The following is a 25518-nucleotide window of genomic DNA, read 5'->3' as shown; positions in this document are numbered from 1 at the left end:
GCACAGAAAAAGATTTGCTGGTTGCTTGGCTTCAGTGAAAAATAATGTTTGGTTTAAAGCATCGGGAGGGAAAGGGTGAAAGGAATAAAATATTTTGTCCAGGTCATCAAAGGAACTGACATTACATTTTCATATACACCAATGACATTCATTCACATGATATTCTCATGTGTGCCCTGTCTTCACAAATCACAAAATCATGGAGTGAGTGTCATAACCAGGTACTGTAGTTATTTCTGCAAACACATCAGAGGTAATTTGAATACTGTATTGGAACCATCACCATAAATTTAATGGCTCCTCTTTGAATTGTTGATCTGGGGAAAATAATGCCATTGTGCCTTATTTCCTCTCTTTAACATAATTCCAAATTATATTACTAGGATCTTAGTACTATTGAGAAGATGAAGTTTTTCTTTTAAGATGCTACCTTGTATGCACCAAAAGGGACATACCTATTTGAGACTGAGCAACCATAGTAGATGTCCGATCACATAGTGGAGAGAAGGGCAGCCCTAGTTCTGCTTCCTTGTCACCCTGGAGAAAAAAAATTGAGAAGAAATTTTAAAAAGACAAGACACATTACACTTTTACAAGACACTATATTATGTCATGACTGTAAAAGCCTTTCATTTTACTTTCTTTAATTAAGTTTGGATTTTGTTTAGATTGGGGATTTTTAGCATAAATTGTGGAGAATTTGAGTCTCGATGGAAAAGTTATAGTCCAAGGAGAACTTAGTGAATTAAGCATCTTGATTCCAGTGACTTTTCATTAGACCCTCCCCTGCTTGTTTAGAACTTCTATGCACCAACTAAAAACCCCTTGAGCACAAGAATGCTTCTCACTGCAGTTCTCCAGAGAGCTCGGTTCTCAGAGCAAATCTTTGATGAGCAAACATCACTGTCAGGACTGATTTTTCAGGGCTTGCAGTTCTTTGTATGTCTTTTATATAAGACTGGCTGGATGCAGATTAGTAATTTTTTCCAAAGAAAACACTAAGTTTTCTATGAGAAAGTAACCTGCTTGGCTGATGTTGGGACAAGCTGTGGACATTGTCTACCCAGATATCTCCAAGACTTTTTATATGGTTTCCAATAGCCTCCTCCTAAAGACGCTGATGCATTATAGTATAGACAAGTGGTCCATGCAGCAGGTGGGGAACTGACTGACAGGTCCCAGTCTGTCAGCAAGTGGTGGTAAGTAGCGTCTTTTCAAACTTGCAACCTGTCACAAGTGGGATACTCCAGTATTCAATACTGGACCCAATGCTGTTTAATATCTTTACAAATGATCTGGATGATGGGATCAAGTGTACCCTGGTGAAGTTTGCTGATGGTACCAAACCAAGTGGGAAATGGAACACTTCTAAGGGGAGAGTCATCCTGCAGGTAGAGCTGGATAGGCTGGAAGAGTGGGCTTACAAGAACCTTATGAAGTTCAACAGGGACAAATGTAAGGTGATACCCCTGGGAAAACATAATCTAGGATCACAACACAGGCCGGGAACAACCCAACTGAGGAGCAGCTCTGTGGAAAAGGACCTGAGGGTCCTGTTGGACTAAAAGCTAATACAAATGTGGTGCTCTGGTGAAGAAAACAACAGAATTTTGGGTTGGATCAACAAGGGCATCACCAGCAGAGATAGTGAAATCATTATTCCACTCTACTCAGCATCTGCCAGGTCACAGCTGGAATACAGTGTTCAGTTTTGGTCTTCCCATGCGAAAAAAAAAGTGGATAGGCTGGAGAGTGTCAAGAGAAGGGCTACAGAGATGATAAAGCAACTGTGAAGCCTGTCATGTAAGAAAGGGCTGAGAGAACTGCAGCCCTTGCTGGAATTGTTAAGCCTTCAGAAAAGAAAACTTAAAAGAGACCTTATCACCAGGTTCCAGTATTTAAAGGGTGGCTACAAAGAAGATGGAGACCCCCACTTTACAAGGAGGCACATGGAAAGATATGGGGTAATGGATACAAGTCACTCCTGAAGAGATTCTGATTAGACACAGGACAAAAAAATTTCCCAATGAGATCAGCCACTAAAATGATCCACCCAGGGGAGTGGTGGATTCCCCAGCATTGGACACTCTGAAGATTCAGCTGTACAAGGTGCTGAATCATCTAGACTGTGCTTTTGCTGAGAAAGGTTGGACCAGATGATCCTTCAGCTTCCTTCCAACCTGGCATTCTATGATGCTGTGAATATAACATTTCACATTACCTTTAGATTACATTTACATTTTAACTACATAAATCCAAACATCCCTACCAGCCCTCAGAAGTGAAAGTCCTTTTCTAGAATCACAAGATGGTAGAAGATCAAGTGTTATAACCCCATATTTCCCAGTTTTCCAGTTTTTCAAGTCACACGGTCCAAAAGGCCTGTTATTTTAATTCAGTCACTCTATAACATTGCTTTCTGTTGAGCAGATATGTATAGGATGACACAGCTGCAGTACTTCCACAGAGCATTCAAATTTAAACAGCCTGTTAAATATACTGTAAAATAATTTACCTAAATTAGCAGGTCATTATAATTATGCTGAACTTCTTGCCAGTGTTCTGACTAATGTCAAATAGAAGCTAAAATATTCAGGAAACATAGGCAGAGAAAGGCTTCTGTGGATATCAGAGCTGAATTCTTATTTTTGTTAATATAACATACATAAAAGGGGTGCATATCTTCTGTTAGGATTTTGTGTGGAACAACAAGCAATAGTATCCTTCTATTGTAGAACAATTCTGATTTATGTTAGGAGCCTGATATACAAATATCAGGGTAAAACACAAACTAAACACAGAAATATTTCTAAGTAACATTCCTTTACTGTGTCAGCTGTGTCACTCAGAAAAAAAAATGCCAACTCATTGCCAACTCATAATTCTTCTCTCACTCCTTAGACCTTATAAAAACCACAGTGGCTAATTATCTTGGAAAGAACACCTGCCTGCCTTTGTGACTGCTCAGAAAGACACTTGGTTTCTAAGCTGTTTGAGCAGCTTCCTCGTGGCTAGCTAAAATGCATTTGTAGAACTAATTAATTAAGGTTTGCTTTAAGAGATGCTCAAACATGTTGAGTATAAAAAACCCTGATTTTTTACTTAGAATCTTTCCTATCTACAGCATGGTCACTTGATGTATCAAGACCTATGCCATGCCACATCTAAAAATACTGGGAAATCAACAGAGCTGGGGATCTTTTCTAATATAGGTTAAGTGAAGAACACTTAGCAGAAGGGAAAGGAAAGGATCTGCAATAAGTGACCATAAGGAAATACATTTCCAATCCTAGGTCGAGCAGGTTCCTTACAACCATAGTCCCCTTGGCTAGTAGTAGTTCTCAATATCATGGTTTAGGGACAGTATTCTCCAATTTAGTGCTCCCACTAAAAACTTTAAAACTCACTACTTGCTCACTCCCTATTTCCCATTCCACTCCCTCTGCCGTGAAAGGTTGGAAAGGAGAATTGAAGGCATAAAAAAAGATACAGAATTAAGAACAATCTCTTGGAAACAGCAATGAGGTAAGAAAACAAACCATAATTGCAACAATATGAATAGCAAAATTGTACAAAGAACAGCAAGTGATTCACATGCAGATGCTCAGCATGGAGCCCAACCTGACTGCTGCCACACTATCCCAACCCAGAAGAAAGCCCTTCCCCCATCTCAGGAAAATTATGTGAAGTGGTATAGAATAACCTCCAGGTCCTAGCCATCCCTCCTCTGGCTGCTGTAAAAATTACCCTGTCCTGTTTGAACCAGAACAGTACCCACTCCTTCTTCTGTACCATTTGCATTATGCCCAGATCTTACACTTTCCAACTATATATTTATATTGTTTTAGAGAAAATATATATATCTGTATGTGTTTACAAGCACTATTATAATTTTTGTAGTCAATGGCCATCCCTCCAAGACATCTGTTGAGTTGATTTAGTCCATAACTGTTGATTCTATCCGTCCTAGATGTCTTCAAGGGCAGGAGGGCTGGTGTGCTGTTGGGTGTGTGCAAGATGCATCAGGAGCTCACAACTGATACATCTGGAACAGTCTATATCCACTGTTCATGGTGCTTATGGCATACAGTGGCAGTGTCATTCAGCAGCCAGTATCATACAATTCAACGTTACAGACTGTTCTCACCCAGAAATCAAATCCCTTCAAGTTAATGTTTCCCTATCACTCTGCATTACACACCAAGTGCACCCAGATCCTTCAGCAAAACAATCCCACATGTGCTTGAAGCAGCCAAAGCCAAACTTCTTTCCAAACATATTCCTCATATGCACCACAGTGACTTTGCCCCCTTATATGGTATGTGGAGGTTTTAATTGCACAGGAGCAGCTCAATTAGTAGGGCCTCTAGTATGGACTAACCAGATGGCCTCCACAGTATGTAGATCCTAATCCTTGAATATCCCACCACCTATTGCTTTCTGCATGTTTTTTAATGGCCCGTTTTACCATTCAATATTCCTACAGGCTGGTGCGTGATAGTGAATATGATACACCCACTCCATACCATGATTTCTGTCCCAGGTGTCTATGAGGTGATTTTTAAAATTAGTCCTGTTGTCTGACTCAGTTCTTTCTGGGGTGTCATGTTGCCACAGAACTTGTTTTTCAAGGCCCAGGATGGCATTACAGGCAGTGAGCACATATCCAGTGGTTGTTTCCACTACTGTAAGTACATACTACCTAGTGGGTTTGAGCAAGTGTATTGTAAACAATCTCCCTGGCCTCCCCATATTTATATTTCAACCATTGTCCCCCCATACCACAGAGGCTTTATGCACTTGGCCTCCTTGACTGCAGTGCATATTTGACAGTTGTGGATAACCTGAGAGATAGGATCCATGGTTAAATCCACCCTCAGTTACAAGCCCATCTCCTCCCTGCTGCATCTCTTCCTTGATGACCTGAGGTATCATGGGCCCACCAAGCCAGAAATAATACACCTTTATTCTGCCAATTCAGTTCCACCTGAGACACTTTAATCTTGGCAGCTCAATCCACTCATCCATTGTTGCATTGCTCTTCAGTAACCCTATTCTTGGGTATACTTGCATCTGCATGACTTAGCTTTACAAGCCAGGCAGCAGGGTCTTGCCACATTTCAGCAGTCCAGATGGGTTTACTCCACACATCCAACTGGTCTTTTTCCATTGGTCTGTGGGCCACCCTCACAGAGCATTTGTTACCATCCACAAATCAGTGTAGAGGTAGAGCGCTGGCAATTTGTCTCATTCAGAAAAATCTAAAGCCAGCTGGACATCTAACAACTCTGCAGCCTAGATCCACTTTGTCTAATTGCTGTAACTCATCACATAGAACTCCATACAATAGCTTTTGATTTTCAGCATATTCCTAAAAACAGCCATCAGTAAAGAGTGCATATCACTTTTCATTTTCTGGTAGCTGATTATATATGGTGGGAGCTCCTCAGCACATGTCATCTTTTCCTCCTCCAATGATGATAATAGTCTAAAATTTTTGCCTTGAGGCCAATTTGTGATTTGTGGTTTTGCCTTCAGGCCAATATCCCTGGGCAATTAAGGGTTTCTATTTGAGCTTTCTGAGTGATCAGCACAGACCACTTAGCATGAATCTGAATGTGTGAAGAGGACTTTCCTTTTCAATATCCAGCCTAAAACAGACTATCAGGGTGCCACGAAGAGCTGTACTTCAGTGACAATCACTTCTGAAGCAGTTAGAACTCCTTCTTCATAAACTGCTCTTTTTCAGTTGAGGCATAACAGGCCTCATATCCTTTGTATTCCAGACTCCAGAATCACAGGGGTTTTCTTCAAGTCTCCCAGGGTACCTTTAGCCAGAGATTCAGGAAGGATCATGCTCCCTGGCTGCAGTGTACAGCACATTTTTCACATTTTGTCCTGCCCTAACTGGGCCTATTGCTCCCAAGGAATCTCCTGTTTAATTTGTTACAAATCTTGTTGCTGTTCAGGACCCCCCTTAAAATGTTTCTTCTTCTGGGTCATTTGTTAGAGAGGGTTTACAATCTGAATGTAATCTGGAATATGCATCCTTCTAAAACCCACAGTACTGAGGAAAGCTTGCTGGTGGGGACATAGCTGCTATGTTTTTGACCATATCCACTGGAATCTGATGATATCCATTTTGCTATTCTACTCCTAAAACCTGATGTTCCTGGGTAGGTCCCTTGACTTTGCTTTATGGCAAAATTGACCTTCAGGAGGATGTGGATTATATTCCTTTTTCCAAAAAACCCTCTCTGTTGTGTTGCACCATACAATAATGTCATCAACATGTTGCAAGTGTTCTGGAGCTCCACTCTCTTGAAGTTTAGTCTGAATCAGTCCATGGCAAATAGTGGGGCTGTGCTTCCACTCCTGGGGTCATCAGTTTCAGGTGTAGGGGACACCCCTCCAGGTAAAAGCAAACTGTGGCCTGCATTCTTTTGACAAAGAAATGGAGAAAAACACATTAATAATGTACATGATGGTACCATCTTGCTGTCTTGGACTCCAGATCATCCTTAAATTCCAACATACCCATCACAGCAGCTCTCAGTGCTGGTGTGACTGTTTTCAGGATACAATTGTCCACTGTCAGTCTCCACTGGACTTATGCACTGGCCATATGGGGCTATTAAAGGGTGAGTGAATCTTGCTGACCACTCCCTGTGTCTCCAGTTCATGAATCATCTCATGAATGAGGGTCACGGAGCCCCACTTGGTGCAGTATTGTTGATGATGCACTGTTGTGGCAGTGATCAGCTCCTGTTGCTCTTTGACCCTCTGCAGTACCACAGCAGAAGGGTCCTTTGAGAGACCAGGCAAGGTGTTCAGCTGTCTAATTTCCTCTGTCTCCACAGAAGCTTTCCCAAAAGCCCAACAATGCCCTCTTGGGTCCTTGAAATACCCCCTCCGAGTGAATCTATGCCAAGGACACTCAGGACCTCTGGGGCAATCAGAATGGGGTATTTCTGCCTTTTGTTTCCAGTACATTCACTTGTTGGGATCCCCCTGTCACCACAGACACAGAGATAGATTCTGTCTGTAATATATAATGTAAAGTAATTCATGCTTAGGGAGGAAAAAGTATAAAAATAAAAACTGTAAAATAAATTTAACATCCAACAAGCCTCTGACCACGGACAACCTGGAGACAGATTACCACACTGAAGTTATGAAACTCCTGGTGGCAGCAGGAGAAGAATGCTTCATTTACTAATCAAAGAATGTGGCTGTCGTGGAGATGGGCTTCCCTGGAACCATCAGGGAACACCCAAGGATGATCAGCACTTGATAAGTAACATCAATCAAGATAACCAAACTCATTGAGAAACATACATCTGAATACACGACTTCCCCTGACATGATCAGTGCCCACCACTACCCAGGAAACAGCAATTTTCCAGCCCTGCACAGTAAAATTTTAGAAACTTCATACATATGCAGGGTAACAAAAGAAATCAGGGCACCTCTGCCTCAGGGATAAAAACTGTATAAAACAGCCTCGCTGGAGACGGCATTTGTGAACAGAGGGAGATCTGATGCGACAGAAGTTGGATCTAGGTTCATCCAGTGTCGATCCCAGGCTTGACACTGTCTCTTTGACTGTGGCTTCCGAGGACCATATCTTCAGTCGCAAAAATAAAATCTTTTGCATTTATTAATTTGGCTTTCTTGTTGATCATTTATAACATGTCCCTATAGATCTTGATGGAATCAGGGTACAGGTGTGCCAGTGTCAACTAAAGCCTTATACCCTTGCAGGTCTGATGCACAAAGCCATCAATCAGATCCATACAGTCCAATTGATCAGGTTGTCCCTTTCCTCCTGCTGGAGGCAGAGCCCCTCTAGTTCTAGTCATAGTAGTCATTGTTCATGTCTTGTAAATGTGAACTGGATGTCCTTTCAAGAGGATCAGAAGAATGGATTCCATTCCATTGTGTCTGACAACTAGCCCACTGGAAACTGGAGCAGCATTTATGCTTGAAGAATTTTCTGTGGTGGTTGTCCTTCCTCTCAATTCACACACTTGTGCTGCTAGGGTAGGGGTGGGTTTTCCATCCCACTTCCTCATGTCTTCTCTGGGGTCAGGTAAAACTGCAGGTTATCTCATGGTGTGTGCCTTTTCTCTCGAGCCAGTGAGTGCATGTTTCCAATAGCAGAGACTGTGGCCCATCCTGGAGGGACATAGGACATTTCCCCTCTAACATGCTTGAATTTTTTGAGTCTGTCTGCAGTCAGGAAGGAAATAAATTATTTTATACTGCTATAGTAGTGTAGTCACCTGAAGCCCTCTTTATTATCTTTCCTTCATTGATATCCATGCTGATGAGTTTGTGTACAACAATGCTGTGCTGCATACAAACTTCTACCGCATGGATTGTGTAAGCTGGACCTGATCTGAGTTGCAAGGGACTGCTTGTTACTTGCACCCTTAGAGGTTACCTGCAGTGCAGCTAATTCTTTCAGGTACTAGATACATTTCTCCACAGCTTTCCCCCTGCTTGACCACACTACTAGAGCATACTGGCAAGAATTAATACCGTTCTCTCACACTTGATGGGAGTTGCTCCAGAGGCTAAGAGTTTCTGTTCTCTTCCCAATCCCTTTGTCAATGCCCACACCCCAGGACAGGGATCCCAGTTGCATGGCTTCACTACCAGAGTTAGGTACCACAACCTTGTGAACAGATTAAGCAACACTGGGACCACTCCATACATAGTAAACCTAATGCCTAGATCAAATTTGTTTCCAATACTCTGTGGCCACATCTGTTGTTATCTCAATTCTTTGAGTCCCACAGTGGGTGCCAAAGTAGGCTGTTTTAAGAATGGCATTCTTAAATTTAGTACTCCCACCAAAAAACTCCAAACCATGACTGCTCACTGCTCACTGCTCACTTACTCCTCTCTTCCCCTTTCCCTTCCCCTCCCCCTGCAGATGGGCTGGAAAGGACAATTGGAGGCACAAAGGTAAAGATTAGCAATTAAAATAACAATAATCTACTGGAAACAGCAATGAGATAAGAAAATTCAAGAGAGAGGAAGTGATTCACATGCAAATGCTCACTGAACACCACCCCAATTCATAAAACAGCCCTTCTTTCATCCCTGGAAAATGAAGTGAGATAGAATAACCTCCAGATCCTAGCCATGCCATTTCTTGTCTACTACAAAAAGTAACTCTGTCATGGCCAGAACTAGGACAGCAATTTGTGAGATGTGTGTTTTTCTTCTAATATTAAGTAGGGATGTACTCATTGATCTAGTACTCAATAACTTCAATGAACACAAGTCTATGCTTCATGGTAAGCTTAATGGTTTTCCTGAAGAGGAAATTTGTGCTGCAGCTGAATTTGGAATTAGAATATGAGTTTTATATATAGTGTTATCTAAAAAAAAAATAAATCTATCTACTAAATTAGGGTAGAATTTGTTGGCTGAAATTAAAATACTCTTTAAAACATACAAAATTATAGATTGTCTTCATTACATGTGTAAAATAAATCAAAACTTGGAGGTTTTGTTGTCTCACATCCTAAAGTGAGGTAATCTTAATTTCCTCATAAGTCTTTGGCAGTCATGTATTTTATCACATCTAGTATAACTTTGAGCTAGAAAAGCATAAATACGCACAGATTTTTCCTAAAATTCATGTTAACATCATCCTACATGCATGAACCTCCTGTGTGGCAAGACAGAATCAGTTGCAGGTATGAGCTATCTGCTTCCACCCAGTAAAACAATTCTTGGTTTGAAAAGCAAACCAAAGGAATAATTTCAAAGCAAATTTTTGCAATATCCTTGTTAAAAAAGGGATTACTGCAGTGTCTTTAAAAACAGGTACCATTTTTTAAAATTGTCTGAGCTTTTAAAGAGTTGTCATATTTTTCCCTTTTGCATTTAGATTTACTATAGAACATGAAGTTATTGGGTTTTGCAGAGAAAATAAGCACTTAAGTGCTAGCACTGCTTAGGTTAGCAATTCACACTGGAGAAAAGTATCCTATACACTCCTTAAGTGCTCTGTTTGCTTTTTTTTTTTAATTCTTTAAATACTTTTTATTAATCACTTAAGAACCTTATAACCATCACACAGAGCTCAATGATTTATCTAGATTTGTGGGTCTGTCAACAAGTGATCCACTATGAACTATAATTTTGATCAGTTCACTTCCTTTAAAGTAAGGGCAAAGTAAGCCTTTTTCACATCCATTGCAACAATGTAAGTAGAGTTCTCTAAAGTACAACTACACAAACATGGTTTTATGTTTCTAGAGCTGAGTGACATATATTCCATCTTTTCCTAATTTGAAAGACTTATTAGCTTCCCAAATTAGAATTTCTACTATGTAGGTAATGTTTAAATCTATAGGGAATGTATCAGACACTAGCTTCCTATGCCTAAGAGGCATAATAGCCAGTGCTAATTGTGCTAGAGGAGAAAGCTCCATACCATCTGGGAGGTTCTTAAAAACATCAGAGAAAAAGAAACGTATCCGTGTTAATATTTTCCTATTTCCTTACCCAATCCTACACACTCCCTCTCAAGTGCAGAAAATGAGAAAAGAACTTCCCTAGCTTTACCTGTCTGAAGAACTCCTCTAGCAGAGACATGGTCCAGCGATGATGGAGATCCCAGGCCTTGGCTGGATGACTGATATCTGCTGTATGTAATAACAGTGATAAGGCTTTCGGCTTGTCAATTCTGAAAACCCAAAGGATCAAAAAAATTAATTGTCTGCTCTTGCAGGGAAGAATGACAAAAATCTTACCTACAGGAATATAATATATATGAAAATAAGGTAATTATAATCTTTGGCCAGTATATTTGTGAAGTGGTTTCTTTGATCATAAAATCAGACAACTCTGAAAGACTGTCTTATTTCTCCAACATACATGATTCCTGGTTTAAAAGAGATACTAAGAAATGCAAAAAGAAATATTGCTCAGCCTTGCTCAGAAACTTTACAGGCTTGCTTGTCCTCACTAGCAGTCTTGAAGAGCTGCTGTGCTCCCCATTTAATCAGTGCTGTATTTTATGCAGCTTAGAAGAGAAAATGGTCCCTATCATCCCACTGTAATGAACAGTGGGGATGTCTGGGGCTCTGACAAATCTACACAATAACTGATAAATTTTTCTCTGATAGAAAACTAGTATGAGTACAGAAGGGAATCCTGACTTCACAGAAAAAAGTGCTGGTGATTTCTGACAACCATAACCTAAGAGGCTAGCCCATGAACCCAGTAAATAATGCTTTCTTGGTATGGGTGCTCTCATTTTTAAATTCTGCTTTTTGGCTATCCAAAATGGTTGAAGGAGTTGTAGCTTTGGAGGGGATCAGATGGCTAGCAACACCCTGCTCTGATACAGGTATAATACTGATATAGATATAATTCTGATACAGGTATAATTCTGGTATAACTGTGTCCAGGGTGAATAACTGACCATCACTCAAGGCAATGTAGAAGGAATTTTTGAGGAAAAGCTGTGGACAAAATACTACAACGCCCAGTGGCACACTGGGAAGAAGAAAAGGCTTTCCCCAAACTGCTCCATCTGTTATTTTTCAGGCCTTCCCTCAGTGGACCTCAAGTTTTCATCTGTTCTCTGTTTATTAAGAAGGTCCCTTTTGGGGGTGACAGCTGATACCATCTGCATAAGGGCAAAGTGCAAGTTATGTTTTGCAGGTCTTATAACCTAAGTCATACTCAATTATAGAGGTTACTCTAATGAATCATGTGCTTGATGATACCCACCGGGGAAATGCCCAATGAGGCTGGTCCCAACAATGGTGACATTTGAAAGCTTTGGGCCACCAGCACAGAATATAGATGTGCAGATAGGCATGTGCCCATACCTTCATAAGTGAATTAATTCAAAGTTCACCAGCAGAAAGAAAATTGCTGTAGATATCAAAGAAAGAGAGGGCCTCTGGAGAGGTGCTTTTGAAGTTAAGCACATTGGCAAAGCACCAGCTGAAATGCAGCCCCCTCACTGGGCTATGTTGTGAAATGACTCACCCTTCTGGTTGCTGCAACGCATTCTTCATAGCTTTGATTTGCTGGAAGTGACAGGACATATCAGTAGCCAACACCATCTCAATGACTAGAGCTCTAAATTCCCTTTTGGATAGCATCACAGTGAAGGCAGCAAGGAAAGAGAAGCACAAAAACCACCATCAGACACACTCCAGTCTCTTTTGTTATCTGCAAATTATTGGCAGTAATGCTTTTGTATGTAACTCTTCATTCCTCTTTCAGGGATGGGGAAGAGGATGAAGGATTTTCTGCACAAACATAGAAATGGGAGTTATGCAAATGAAGCCAGGTGGCTAATCTTTGGTAAGAGAAATATTAGATGTTTTCTGAAGAGCACATTGGTTTTAGTATTCCTTTTTCAATTAAGCACAAACTTCCTAAATTGTTTTCTTCTCTACGGCATTCTTAGAAGGAAGGGAAAAGACTGTTTAAAGCCTCAGAATCAGGTACCTTGATTCAACTGGTCAATATGCATGTTTAAAGTTGAGTCATATGGTGTAAAATCACCACATTAAAAAAATTGCCTAGTATATATTATGCATATATGAAATAAAGACCTTTGAGAACCTGCACTACTTCCCTGCTATTATTAATTCAAAATATTCCTGTATGAGATTTTGTAAAGCAAACTTGCTGTCCTGTTTTTTGTTTTTTTCTGGACTAGAGTTGATTTTCTTCTTAACTAGTAAAATGCTGTGTTTTAGGTTTAATATGAGAATAATGTTGATAACACACTTGATGATTTTGTTGTTGATAAGTAGTACTTACTCCAAAACACAGACTTTGGAGTTTCCCATACTCTGACAGTGAGCAGGTGCATAAGAAGCTGGGAGGGAGCATAACCAGGACAGGTGATCCAAACTGGCCAAAGGCATACTCTATATCATAGAATGTTATGCCCAATATGTAAACTGGAGCCAGTGATCATTACTTGGTGACAGACTAGACATCAGTCAGCAGGAGGTGAGGAATGGTATTGTTCATCACTTGTTTCTCTTGGATGTTATTTCTCTGTCTCTCTCATATTTTCATTACTCTTATCATAATTATCATCATCATCACCATTAGTAGTAGTATTACAACAGTAGTTTAGGCTCCAGTTGAAATTTCTCTGAAGATGATATGGATGTTCTTAAAGAGTTTAAAATACCAGAATGTTCTGATCTAGCACACAATACAAATTTATTTTCTCTTTCTCTCAATTCAGTCTCTACAGATTACCAGAGGAAGAACAGCTCAAGTTTAGCATACCAGCTCAAGATTTTGAAGATTGAAATGGGTCAGCATTCATTTATAAACAAATCACTACTGTCCTTTTTAGGAATGTCTCACAAAGTATATTTTGATGATTCCTCTCTTGCTCATAGTAGCTGTGCTCAAATTCCAGTCCCAGGCCACCACAGTGTACAGGCCCAAGACTGCTGTGCTTACCTAATCCCATGGGTGGCACATAATGGATGCTTCACAACCACAGCTCTGCAACACTGATGGTATCAGTTGGCCTTGATCTTCACCCCCTATAACCACCTCCTCCTCCCAACCCATAAGTACAATCAGTTGCATAGTTAACAGTGTCCCAAATAATTATATGATGGATGAAAAGTAATTAATTTTGTTTTAATTTTTTTTTTTAATTTGCCAGTCCTGGTCAGTTCCCAGCACCACAAATGTCTCTGTCAATACAACCAAGAGAAAAGAACCTAAATGCATAGAAATATACTTTTACAAGAATATAGTGTGATAATGCTGTGGGAACAATTAATTCTGGGAAACAAGACTTTTCACTACATCCTCTGGACTACAACTCCATCATACTACTCTGCAAGGGCTACTTCATGTGTAACTTATTGCAGTAGGAATACAAAAACAAAGGGCTCCGTTCAGGCAAATGACTCAGTAATTGCAGTGTAAGAATGTACATATGCTTACAAACCCACAGATACTACATTCCCTTTCATATAAATGTAAATCTGGAACACGCACATCCTTTGACCTCTGCACATATTTCAGATCATCATTTTCTCTGAAACAGAGATGAAAAATACTCCTGAAATGATAAAAAAATAAAGGATTTGACTACTGAAAAGTTCTTATTTGCCACTTCAAACAACAGGCATCACAACAGCATATGACTTTGAAAATCAATAGGTAAAAGTTATAGGTAATGCACGAGAGATCTCAAAAGATGTAACACTTGAGGATTATAAGTTTGTGCATTTGACAACAAGTTGATAGAATGCTGAAATTCATTACAGAGAAAATTGAAGATAGATATTTACCCATTTCTTGGTTTTGCATCTGAGTCAGATTAGAGCCTGGGATACGCACAACTGTTATTTGTGCTCTGACCATCTTGTGCACTTTGTTTCTGCAATGATCTTTGAAGTCTACTCTACAGATTATGGTGCAGCACTCTCCATGCTGCCTAGCAGCTCTAGCTAAATAGACCCTGGAAATATTTTAGAAAATGTGTTTACACTTAAGTGTCTCTTGACTATATTTAATTATTCCAATAATACACAAAAGCCTGTTAACATTTTACATTTCATACTTTCAGAGTGAACTAATTTTTGTCTGGGCTAACATCTTTCTATTAGAGAAGCAAAGTATATAAAATCAGAAGAAAAGCAAGTCAACTGAAACAGTTTCCGATTTTTTTTAGAGAATATAGTTGACAAACTCAAAGACTAAATGAGATAAGAGAGAGGCTGCACTAATTTTAAATATCAATACATTGCTACAAAACTGTCCGAACTATAGCACTAAATACTTATGCTTTATAAATATTATTACTAACATATGGTGAACAGGCAGGCAAATTAGTTCTTTCTCTATGTTACTTACTGAGACAGTTAAGTCAGATATCCCCCAGGTATTTGTGCAGTATCTTGTTCTATTTATTCTATAGTATTCAAACACAGTTTTGTATTCAGGAAAAAGTTAATGAAAAATAAATGTCAATTCATTCAAATGCTAACTGTTATGAGTAATTTCTTCCATAACTTGACTTCAGAAAAATTGTCCATATCATTAAAACATAAGTAAATTAAAACTCTATCCAAGAAACAAAGAAACAGTGCAAGCTGATGAAAAAGGGATGATTATGCCCTTATAATCTGCCTACTATATCAAACTGATAGCTTTAGACATGTCCTTGAGTTAATCTCTTTGAGAAAGTCACAGATGCATCATGTTAAGTATTGAAAAATGTGGTCATATCAGAACATTTTCTATTTAAGTCAATAGCTTGCATATCAACTCAGGCCCAGGAAATGCCCTGAAGACAATGGAAGCTTCCATTGGCATTTTAAGAGCTAAATTGATCTACTGTTTTACTCCTGGTCATGTGGCATCATGGCATCAAGTATGGTAGGAATATGGAAGAGGTGTCCTGAGATCTCCGCAGTCCACAATGGTTTTCATTAAAAAAAAATAAGACTGCTCTTCAGTACCTCCTCCCCAACTGCATCCTCTCTCTCCCTATCCTAAAAGACAGTAAAAATCTAACTCAAAGAAAAGACAATCCTCTAAAGATTCAGTCTGCACTGTGGTCTTTACAAAAGAAGCATGAGCCAAAGGGAGAAAGGAAACTAGTAAACAGCAGAGAGGTAACACCTTATGTCACCAGTGGACACTTCCAAAGCCTGTATTGCCCTCTGTCTCCTGATATGTCCTGAAAACAAGGGACTGGGACACTGCAGGTGATGCTACAATTTTGGATGGCAGTGAAGCAAGGCACTTGGGATTTCTGTTGTGTGAAATGGGTATCAACCAGGGGATTGCAAGGAGGCCTAAACTCAGCTCTGGATGTGACTTTTAGCAATTGTTGAGGAGAGATACCTTTGCCAAGAACACCTCCAGCAGCATCAAGGCCTTTGGAAAGCCACCAAGCAAGGAATCCAAAGCTTGAAAGAACTGGCTGTGATTGAGATTATTTTCTCAACTAATGATGAACATGAAAGAATTCCAGACCCTGTACAACATTAATGTGGTTGAAACTTGCACAGTTTGGGACATAAATGTACTCCCACTTCCTAGTAATGCTGCAATGGAATGAGGAAAACAAGACACTGAGTACTATGACACAAGAAGGCTACAGACATATGAAGACACTGTCCACATTCTAACCTGAGCCAAAGTCTCAGCCTTGGAAAAAGACCTGACTGAGTGTATGTGGAAATTGGAAGAGAGGATTGAAGAGAGCTATCAGAGAGCCATCAGAAACCCATCGGAAACTCAGAAAGGAGCTTTGGGAGGGCTTTTTCACATTTCACCAGTACAGATCAGAATCCCTGCTATCTGAAGTAGGCATCCCACAGCTAGGGAGAGCGAGTACACTCCACAAGGGAAGTTATTCTTCTTCTGTGAATATGGAGAAGACATAAGAAGATAGGATGGGAAATCCAGTTCCATCTTAGCAGCATGAGTACATAAACTAAAAGAAGAAACTACTAACAAAGGAAACTCGGCAAGAATTAATTTAGGTCCAGTTTCCTGTGGGTGTGTTCCTGGGCAGAACAGAAATTAAGATCACATGTCATATACCTTTGAAGGGACCTCCAGAATGTATGCTCAGGGAGTGATTGATATCCAGAACTAGAGGAGCTCTGCCTCTAGCCTGATAGAGACATGGGAAAATTGTGTCTATTGGATTGTGTGTATCCAAGATCCTGGTGCATCAGAACCACAAAAATACAAAGCTTTGACTGACACTGGCACTCAATATACTCTGATTCCATCGCGACATTGTGGGGATAGAACCTGTTTCTGTTGCTGGAGTAACATGGGGTTTCAGCAGTTGACTCTGTTAGAAGCTGAGGTGACCTTGACTGGGAATTAATGGAAAAAACAACATATTTTGACTGGTGCAGAGGCTCCATGTATTCTTGGTATATATTATCTTAGGAGTGGTTATTTCAAAGAACCAAAAGGAAGTTGTTGGGCTTTTGGGATAGCTGCTGTGGAGACAGAAAACATTAAACAATTAAACACCTTACCTAGTCTTTTAAAGGACCCTTCTTCAGTAGGACACCTGAGGGTTGAAGAAGAGCAGGTACCAACTGCTGCCAAAACAGTGCACCATTTACAATACCGCACTGACTGAGACTCTGTGATTCCCATCTGTAAGACAATCCATTACTGGAGAGCCAGGGAGCAGTCAGCAACTAATCATGGCCTGAATGAAGCCACACCCCCACTGAGTATTGCTGTGTCAGAACTTCAGTATGAATTGGGGTCCAAGGCAAAAAAGTGGTGGCACCATTGACATTGCTAATGCATTTTTCTCCACTCCTTTAGCAGCAGAGTGCAGGCCACAGTTTGCTTTCACTTGGAGGGGCATTCCCTTCTCCTGGAAACAATGACCCCAGGGGTGAAAGCAGAGTCCCACCATTTGCCATGGAAAAAGGTGAAGCTCCAGAACATCTACAGTACATTGATGACATGATCCTTTGGGGTAAAATGGCACAGGAAGTTTTTGAGAAAGGGGAAAAAATAGTCCACATTGTCCTCAAAGTGGGTTTTGCCATCAAACAAAGTAAGGTCAAGGGAGCTGCACAAGAAATTCAGTTGCTAGGAGTGAAGTGCCGAGACAGACATCAACAAATTCCAGAAGAGGTGATTAGCAACATAGCTACTATGTCCCCTCTGACCAGCAAGAAGGAAACACAAGTTTTCCTAGGCAACATGGATTTTGTGGGGATGCAAATCCCAGGGTACAGCCAGATTGTAAACCCTCTCTACCTTGTGACACAGAAGAAAAATTACTTCATGTAGAACAACAACAATACTTTGAACAGATTGCCCATGCAGTAGCCCATGGGTCAGTCAGGATGGGACAGAATGAGAAGAACTTGCTCTACACTGCAGCCAGGAAGAATGGTCTTTCCTGGAGCCTCTGGCAGAAGGTGCCTGGAGAAACTCGAGGATGACCTTTGGGTTCAGGGATACAAAGGATATGAGGCCAACTACACCCCAAAAGAAAAGTGATCTTAGCAGATTATGAAGAGGTTTGAGCCACCTTAGAAGTGATTACCACTGAAGCACTGGTCATTCTCACACACTGACTACCAGTGCAGGACTGGATATTAAAACGGAAAGTCCCATCCACATATCATGCCACTGATGCTACATGAAGTAAGTGGATGGCTCTTGTCACACAGCAAGCTTAGACAGGAAATCCTAATCACCCTGGGTTCTTGGAAATCATACTGAACTGTCCTGAAGGTGAGAATTTGGGACTATCATTTAAAGAGGAAGATGAGTAGGTGACATATGCTGAGGAGACCCCACCCTGTAAGCAGCTGTCAGAGAGTGAGAGGCAATACACTCTCTCCACTGATGGTTCTTGCTGTATCACAGGGTCTAATAGGGAATGGAGAGCAGCTGTATGGAGCCCTATACAGTGAGTTGTGGAAGCTACCAACAGACAAGGTGAATTAAGTCAGGTTGCAGAGCTGAAAGCCATCTAACTGGCTATGGATACCACTGAGTGAGAGAAGTGGCCAAAACTCTATCTCTACACTGACTCATAGCTGGTAGCAAACGCTTTATAGGGGTGGCTGGAAAGTTGGATAAAAGCCAATTGTCAGCACAGAGGAAAACCCATCTTGGCTGCTCAAGTATGGCAAGACATTGCTGACCAGGTAGAGAAAGTTCGTCATGTGGATACATATGTGCCTAAGAGTCAAGCTGATTATGAGATTCACAGCAATTAACAGGTAGAGCAAGATGCCAAAATTAAAGTGTCTCAGGCAAATATAGGTTGGCAGCACAAGTGTAAGTTATTTCTAGCTTGGTGGGCCCATAATTCCTCAAGTCATTAGGGAAGAAGAGATGCAACCCCTTGGGCTTGTGACCAAGGGGTGAATTTGACCACAGATACTATATCCCAGGTAATCCATGATTGTGAGACATGGGCTGCAATCAAGCAGGCCAAGCAGGTAAAGTCTCTGTGTTATGGGGGGAATCGTATGGGCCTGGTATGAGGAGGCCTGGCAGATTGATTATATCACACTGCAACAAACCCACCAAGGCAAATGCTATGTGCCCACAACGGTAGAAACTACCACTGGATGGCTGGAGACGTACCCCATTGCTTCGTGTCACTGCCCAGTACACTATGCTGGGCTTTGAAAAACACGCCCTATAGCAACATGGCACGCCTGAAATAATTAAGTCAGACAATGGGACTCATTTCATAAATAGCCTTATAGACAGACACCTGTACCAGCTGCTGGGAAAGTCAAGCAGAGCAATGGACTGTTAAAAACAACACTGAAGGCAATGATTTATGGGACCTTCAAGCTGTGGCATCTGCATATAGCAAAGGCTATTTATCTGGTTAGTTAACACCAGAGGTTCAATTAACTGAACTGGCCCAATCATTACTTCTGTGCACAGTAGATGGAGATAATGTCTCATGACACGTATGAGAGCTATGTCAGGAAAAACAGTTTGGGTTAATCCCACTTCAAGCAAAGGCAAACCCTGCTATGGGGTTGTTTTTACTCGAGGACCTGGTTACACATGGTGGGTAATGCAGAGGGACAGGGAAACATGTCATGTACCTTGAGGGGATTTGACTTTGGATGAGAACAGTCTGTAATGTTGAATTGCATATGTAACATTTGTTGCTGAATGGCAATGCCACTCCATGTTGGAAATAACATGAACAACGAGAATGAACTGCTCCCATTAGATCAGTCATGGACCAAATGAACTCAATCCACATCTTGGGGGAACAATCAGTGACTACTGAAACAACACCTGTATTTGTATATAGTTGTTTGTATGTGTATATATATAGTTAAAATATATTAATTGGGACATGATATAGATGATATGGAATAAAGAGTGGCTAAAGTCTTGGGTGGGTGACCCAAAAAATGTGAATTGTATTCTATTATTCCTCTATGTCAGTCCATGCAGTTTGTGTTACTGTCTCATTAAGACCCAGGGATCAGAAGTGGATCCGGAACCAGTGTTTTGGGTCCATGGAGACTGGAGGTGCCAGGGTCCCTTTAAGAGTGGGGGAACACAGGCAGAGCTCTCTTTCTTGTTTCTCTCTGGGCTGCCAAGAGAGTTTCCTGGGGCATTCTGTCTGGGCCAGGGCAGAGAGAAGCAGAAGCATTCTTTAGTTTCTCTCTGAACTCTGCGGAAAACTGCCAGGTGCAGGTCTCTGAGAAACTGCATTTGTCAATCCTAGACTGTTTTGGAGGAAATGTCCTAACAACTTTTTTGATCACAGTTGCCACAAGCAATTCCTGTCCCTGCAGCTGGAATAGGACCTTTTTTTGGGAGCTTTGTTTTTGCTACTGCCATGCAGGACAGTCATGCTTGAAAATTGATCCTCCCCTCTTCCTCCATGAGTTACAGCTTTGTAACTCATCTGCTGCCCCAGATCCAGTTGCCACTGTTGACAGAGCTGCCACTGCTAGGAGAAACCCTGTCAGGTGGTATGGAGCAAATGGTTCAGTAAAATTTGACTGGTTTTGAACAAGAATAGCTCTCCAAGTTCTCCAGGTTTCCTTTCTTTTATCCTTGTTCTCCCTTTGTTGTTGTTTGGGGCAAGAGGGAGTTTTGTAATCATGGAGATTCAGTTGTACTGCTATTTTTTTTGGTTTTTTTTTTTCCTTTGCTCTGTCTCTGTATCACATGGCTGGGAGAACAGATCTTCTCCACCATCTTTGTCGTCTGGCTGATGTGGTCTTCTACAAAAGTCTCCATCTTGGGGAGGGGCTTCTTTGCCATCTTGTTTTCTTTGTTCTTGCAGGAGTCCATGGGATTTAGAACCTTTGTATCTAGTGGTTATTACTGTTATCTTGATTATGGCTGGGTTTATTTTAGAAAAATTACTTTGATTATGGCTGGGTTTATTTTAGGAAACTTACTTTTCAACTTATATCTTCTTGCATTTGTCTCTCTTTGTTGGTGACAGGGGAGGGGTTAAACAGAAAAAGAAGGTAGCTTGTTTCCCAAGCTCCACCCCATGAATTGTGTCTAACCAAGACACTTCTCAGGAAAAAGCATCCAGTTCAGGCTTCAGAATTGAAAGCAACACCTGTGTGGCAATCAAGGAACTTCAGAAATGCAGATCATAGCCACAAAATGTTGTTCCCAACTGTGAGCAACTCTACAGTTGTTAAAACTGGCCTAAAAGACATACCAAGAGCTGCACTACACATTGTTAGCCTGCACTTCTCTCTTCTATAGTCCATCACACAGTACCCACTGGTGGCATCATTTTTTTCAGGTTTCTCACTAAGCTGAGATAATTCAAAGGATAATTCCACTTCTCAAAGAAAACAAAAGCCACAATTTAAAGATGCTGATCTCCATCAGTCTTTACAGCAAAAGAGCCAAGCTGGCTTACATAGAAACCCACAGACAATGAAGTCTGCTAACAGTGACAAGAATTTATAGAAGTCTAAAACAGGAAAACTTACTGCACAGTTACAATAATTATGTCTCCTGAACTGATCTATGTAGCTAATTTTGTTCAGTCAAAGTCTCAGAACTTTATTATTACAGAAATAATTAGGAAAACACTACATTAGAAGAAATATCATCATTGGCTAATTCTCACTAAAGGTATAAAACTCAGAATATGCATGTGCCCATCCTGAGTGCATAGGAACAAAATTTTACAAGAAAATGTTACATGATCCTGCCACCATTTACACACTATTACTTATGAAAAAAAGCATATGACCAAAGTCAGTAGAAAAAAATCATAGTTTCTCACCACAATCTTGAAACAAATAAAAGTGATTGACAAGGAGGGTTCAGATTTATTTGAGGGACAAAACACCAGGGAGCTTTACTGAGAAAGTTAGTATTGAATTCAAAGTTACTTCCTGAAGTTGTACTCCTATACAAAGCTAAACAACTAAACATTTTGTAGATATCATTTTATTCAGTCTTTATTCAACCTCTTTATTTTAATTATTATTTTTATGTTATACTTGGCAGTAAAGATTTTCATAAACTGTATGGAACTTACTAACAATTAAATACAGTGTCAAAAAAGACATCTGTTACATTATATTGGAAAACATATGTTCAATTTGCAGTTTCTCTTAGCTCACTGTGATCTGGCTTTGTTAGAGTTTTTTCATTTTATAACTTGCACAAATGGGATTCACAAAATGCAGCAACTCAATTAATTTTCTAATATTTAATAAGCACCAGAGAAATATACATATTTCTCTATGGAAGAAAAAAAAAGTTGTTTAAGCACTAGTAAGCATTCAACTCTTCTCTTCTTGACTATAGCCCAAAAGTTCTCTTCCATTCTCATTTGCTTTCTTTACAAAACCCATGGCCATTTATTTTTCAGCTGTGAGATGTGTCTCCAATTTTCTATGCATCTTTCCTGAAAATATGTTCCCTAATTAGATGACAGAATACAAAAAAGTTATAAAATCCACACACATATCTAGGATTGCAGATCATCAGATCTTCTTTTCCCAGTAATGTGAAAAAAGGAGTCAGGGCTCAGCTCAGAAAGGTACTCAAGACTTATATTCCAAAAACATCACTTAGGCCTTTTGCAGAAGGAGATTTATCAGTCTACAAATGTGAAGTTTAATTTGGGCATATCATATTAGTTGCCCAAATCATCTTTCAATACTGAGGGTCCTACTTTTAAGTCTTAGAATGGGGAAACTCTGGGCTTCTTGGGTTTTATGTTTCAACAGACTTTGCTGAAGTCAGTTGATGTTTACAGCGCTTCCCAAATGTTTGCCTATGGGATTTTGTAGTGGCAGTCAAAAGAAAAAGCACATAGAAATCACAATGTTTTGGAATTACAGCACTTCCACACAATGTCCTTTATTTTTCAGCACTGCTGTTTGATCACCAGCTATAAAGTCATACTTGAGAGAGAACAAATAAACAACCCAAAGCACTGAATATTTTTGCTCAGGCAGTCAAAATATTTTTTAAAGGGATGGGTTAATATTTGGAACTTTGGTTCTAAGCACATTGTATCAGCAGAACACACATATTGGCACTACAAAATCAATGAGAAATATCTGAAACTGGCTTTGATTCAATTAAAAACTTGAAAAAGTTTAAAGCTCAAAATCAGGCTAAAGTCTTTACCTAAAGTCAGTATCTATGCAATGAAGCATAATGAATTAGCTGCTTCACTACATGGCTTTTCCTTGTAGACAGTGGCTCTAAGACTGATGTTTCTAGTAACTTAGTTCCTTATGTTTCGTTACTAACATTAAAAGAAGCAGTAATTTTCTGCCAATATTTGACAAGGCATTTCCATATGTACATAAAATAGATTTTTGACATCACAGTGGAGATATTTTCTTTCTGTTCCTTCTTGCTGCCCATCATGACACTATTCTATATATTAGAGGGTAGAATTTTCAGGGCACTCCTCCACAACATTGACTGAAATCAGCACTGTAAATTCTTGGTGTTTGACTATAGGATCAAATCACTGTTGACAAGTTGAAATAAATAGGAAACTCAGGTGAAACACATTAGCAAGCAGAGCCTTCACTGACCATCTTGGTAGAAGTCAGCCCCAGAGGCAGGCTTATTTCCCCACATTTATATTAAAATTAGATTAAACAACTATGCAGCACTATGTTACATTTAAGAATATGTAGAAGGCACTGTGTGTCACATAGGATTTCATAAGCTGCTTCCTCTCCCATGAAAAAGACCATGGGGCTGGATCCTCCGGTCTAGCACACTAGGCTATTTTTAAATTATCACCCCTTGAAATTCATGAAAAACAGAAAACTCACTTTGAACTATTAGAAAGTTAATCATGGACTATTAGAAAGTTAATCATGGGCTCATTTTGGCACATAAATAACATATTTCATGAGGCTTATTTTAAATTACAGCTTCTTAAATCTTCTAAGCATATGTAGTAGATCTATGCTCCCTGGACTGGATTATGTTTTGCTTTAAGTCCCATTTATAATTTCCAGACAGGAAGTGTTAAATTAGATAAAGGTTATATTTATGCTTTAGGACAAAGAAACAGCAGGCTAGGTCTACGCTCAATTACATGTATACAAAGAGTGTCTCTGTGATACTTAATAATTACATGGGAGTCAACCCATGTATACTATAACCCATTGTCACTAAGTCTAGTCTCACTATCAGAAGTGAAAATTGAAAGCAGGAATAAACAAGACAAACACCTTTAAAGTTCTTTATCTTGTAGTATAGAAAGACTAATATGCAATATACAATAATGCATATTTCTATTCAAACAAGGTAATACCAGTCTATGATGGTGCTCCAATATTCCTAGGCAGCCACCATGCTCATTTTTACCTCCAATCATCCTTTGAGAGATTAGATAAAATATTCATCTCTTCATCATCTTGCAAAAGACGATACGCCGCGCTAACATGGTGATTTTCAAGCACAGACCGGTCATTATATAGAATGGCTGAGTCTGACCTAGCATTTAAAAGAAAACATGGGAAAGGTTGTTTTTTCCCTGTCTAAAGAGACTCAGAAGTTTTCCTTTGATCAGCTACAGCAATTAAGTCTATAGAATAGATATGAGCATTTTAAAAATTCTTGTAGTACTATGTTAATTGCTGTTACTCAGTAAAAGAAATCTAAAGAACACTGAAAAATCTATTTCACCAGATGAGACTCACCTAACTGCCTTGTTACATACTTGAAAACAAGTACTGAATGCTGTGAGAGATATATAAACTTAGAGTAGAACTGTGAGGCTTTTTCCTAGCTCTTATGGATGTCTCTATGATATTAAAATCTGACTGTACCCAAGTAAGCAATTGCAAGATGTGACCCAATACAGTTTCCAGTACAGCAAACTGGCTGTAAGCAAGATATAACTCAACTGATTTCTGACATCTGTGCTAGACTATGCTGTCTGGAAAGGCAATTGCCAGTGGGACAGAGTAGGACCAAAGGTACTTCATGCCTCATGTTAAGCCCCAGAGCAGAGATCATTGATTAATGAATGGGTAAACTGGTCTGAAAACAAAGAAGTTAACAGCAACAGAAGGTGATATGTTTTGTTATAGTTGTCACTCATATCTGCTTCACAGAGAGCAGTGTATATTTTTATTCCCTGACACTTCACACCATCTGATATTCAATTAGAAAAATTAAATTACGACTGTTCTTCCTTGAATATTTTTACAAGTATTTGGAAAGTTCAGCAGATCCCTAATTCCTGTATGCATAAAGTTGTAAGAAGAGTAGTGTGGCTTCACCCAGAATAGAGACAGAGACTTCTTTCTACATTCCCAGTCTTTAGTGTGCATATGTGTGCTTTATCCCGGAAACCATTATTGATGCACAGCATGATTCAGCTAACACACTACAGACATCTATTTTAATTACAAACATGTAATCTAATTTAATTACAATGCATTTTAAAAATGCCCAAGCGTGCAGTGTCAGTCGAGGACATTTAGACATTTTGGCATTTCTACCAGTACACTCCTATTGTCAAAA

The 25518-nt window shown here is 39.8% G+C and overlaps 1 protein-coding gene across 1 annotated transcript in view; it reads right to left on the bottom strand.

Moving 5' to 3' along the window:
• Positions 1 to 25518, bottom strand: part of PDE1C (phosphodiesterase 1C) — a 274035-nt gene that overhangs the window by 36548 nt on the left and 211969 nt on the right. The window contains exons 10-13 of the mRNA XM_054629572.2: positions 24355 to 24483; positions 12025 to 12126; positions 10588 to 10708; positions 456 to 537 (exon numbers count right to left, since the gene is read on the bottom strand). Of these exons, the coding sequence (XP_054485547.2) occupies positions 456 to 537; positions 10588 to 10708; positions 12025 to 12126; positions 24355 to 24483 (434 nt within the window). The remainder of the gene's footprint in view (positions 1 to 455; positions 538 to 10587; positions 10709 to 12024; positions 12127 to 24354; positions 24484 to 25518) is intronic.

The sequence above is a fragment of the Agelaius phoeniceus genome, chromosome 1 (assembly GCF_051311805.1).
Source record: "Agelaius phoeniceus isolate bAgePho1 chromosome 1, bAgePho1.hap1, whole genome shotgun sequence".
NCBI lineage: Eukaryota > Metazoa > Chordata > Aves > Passeriformes > Icteridae > Agelaius > Agelaius phoeniceus.
This window is presented reverse-complemented; position numbering and strand designations above follow the sequence as displayed.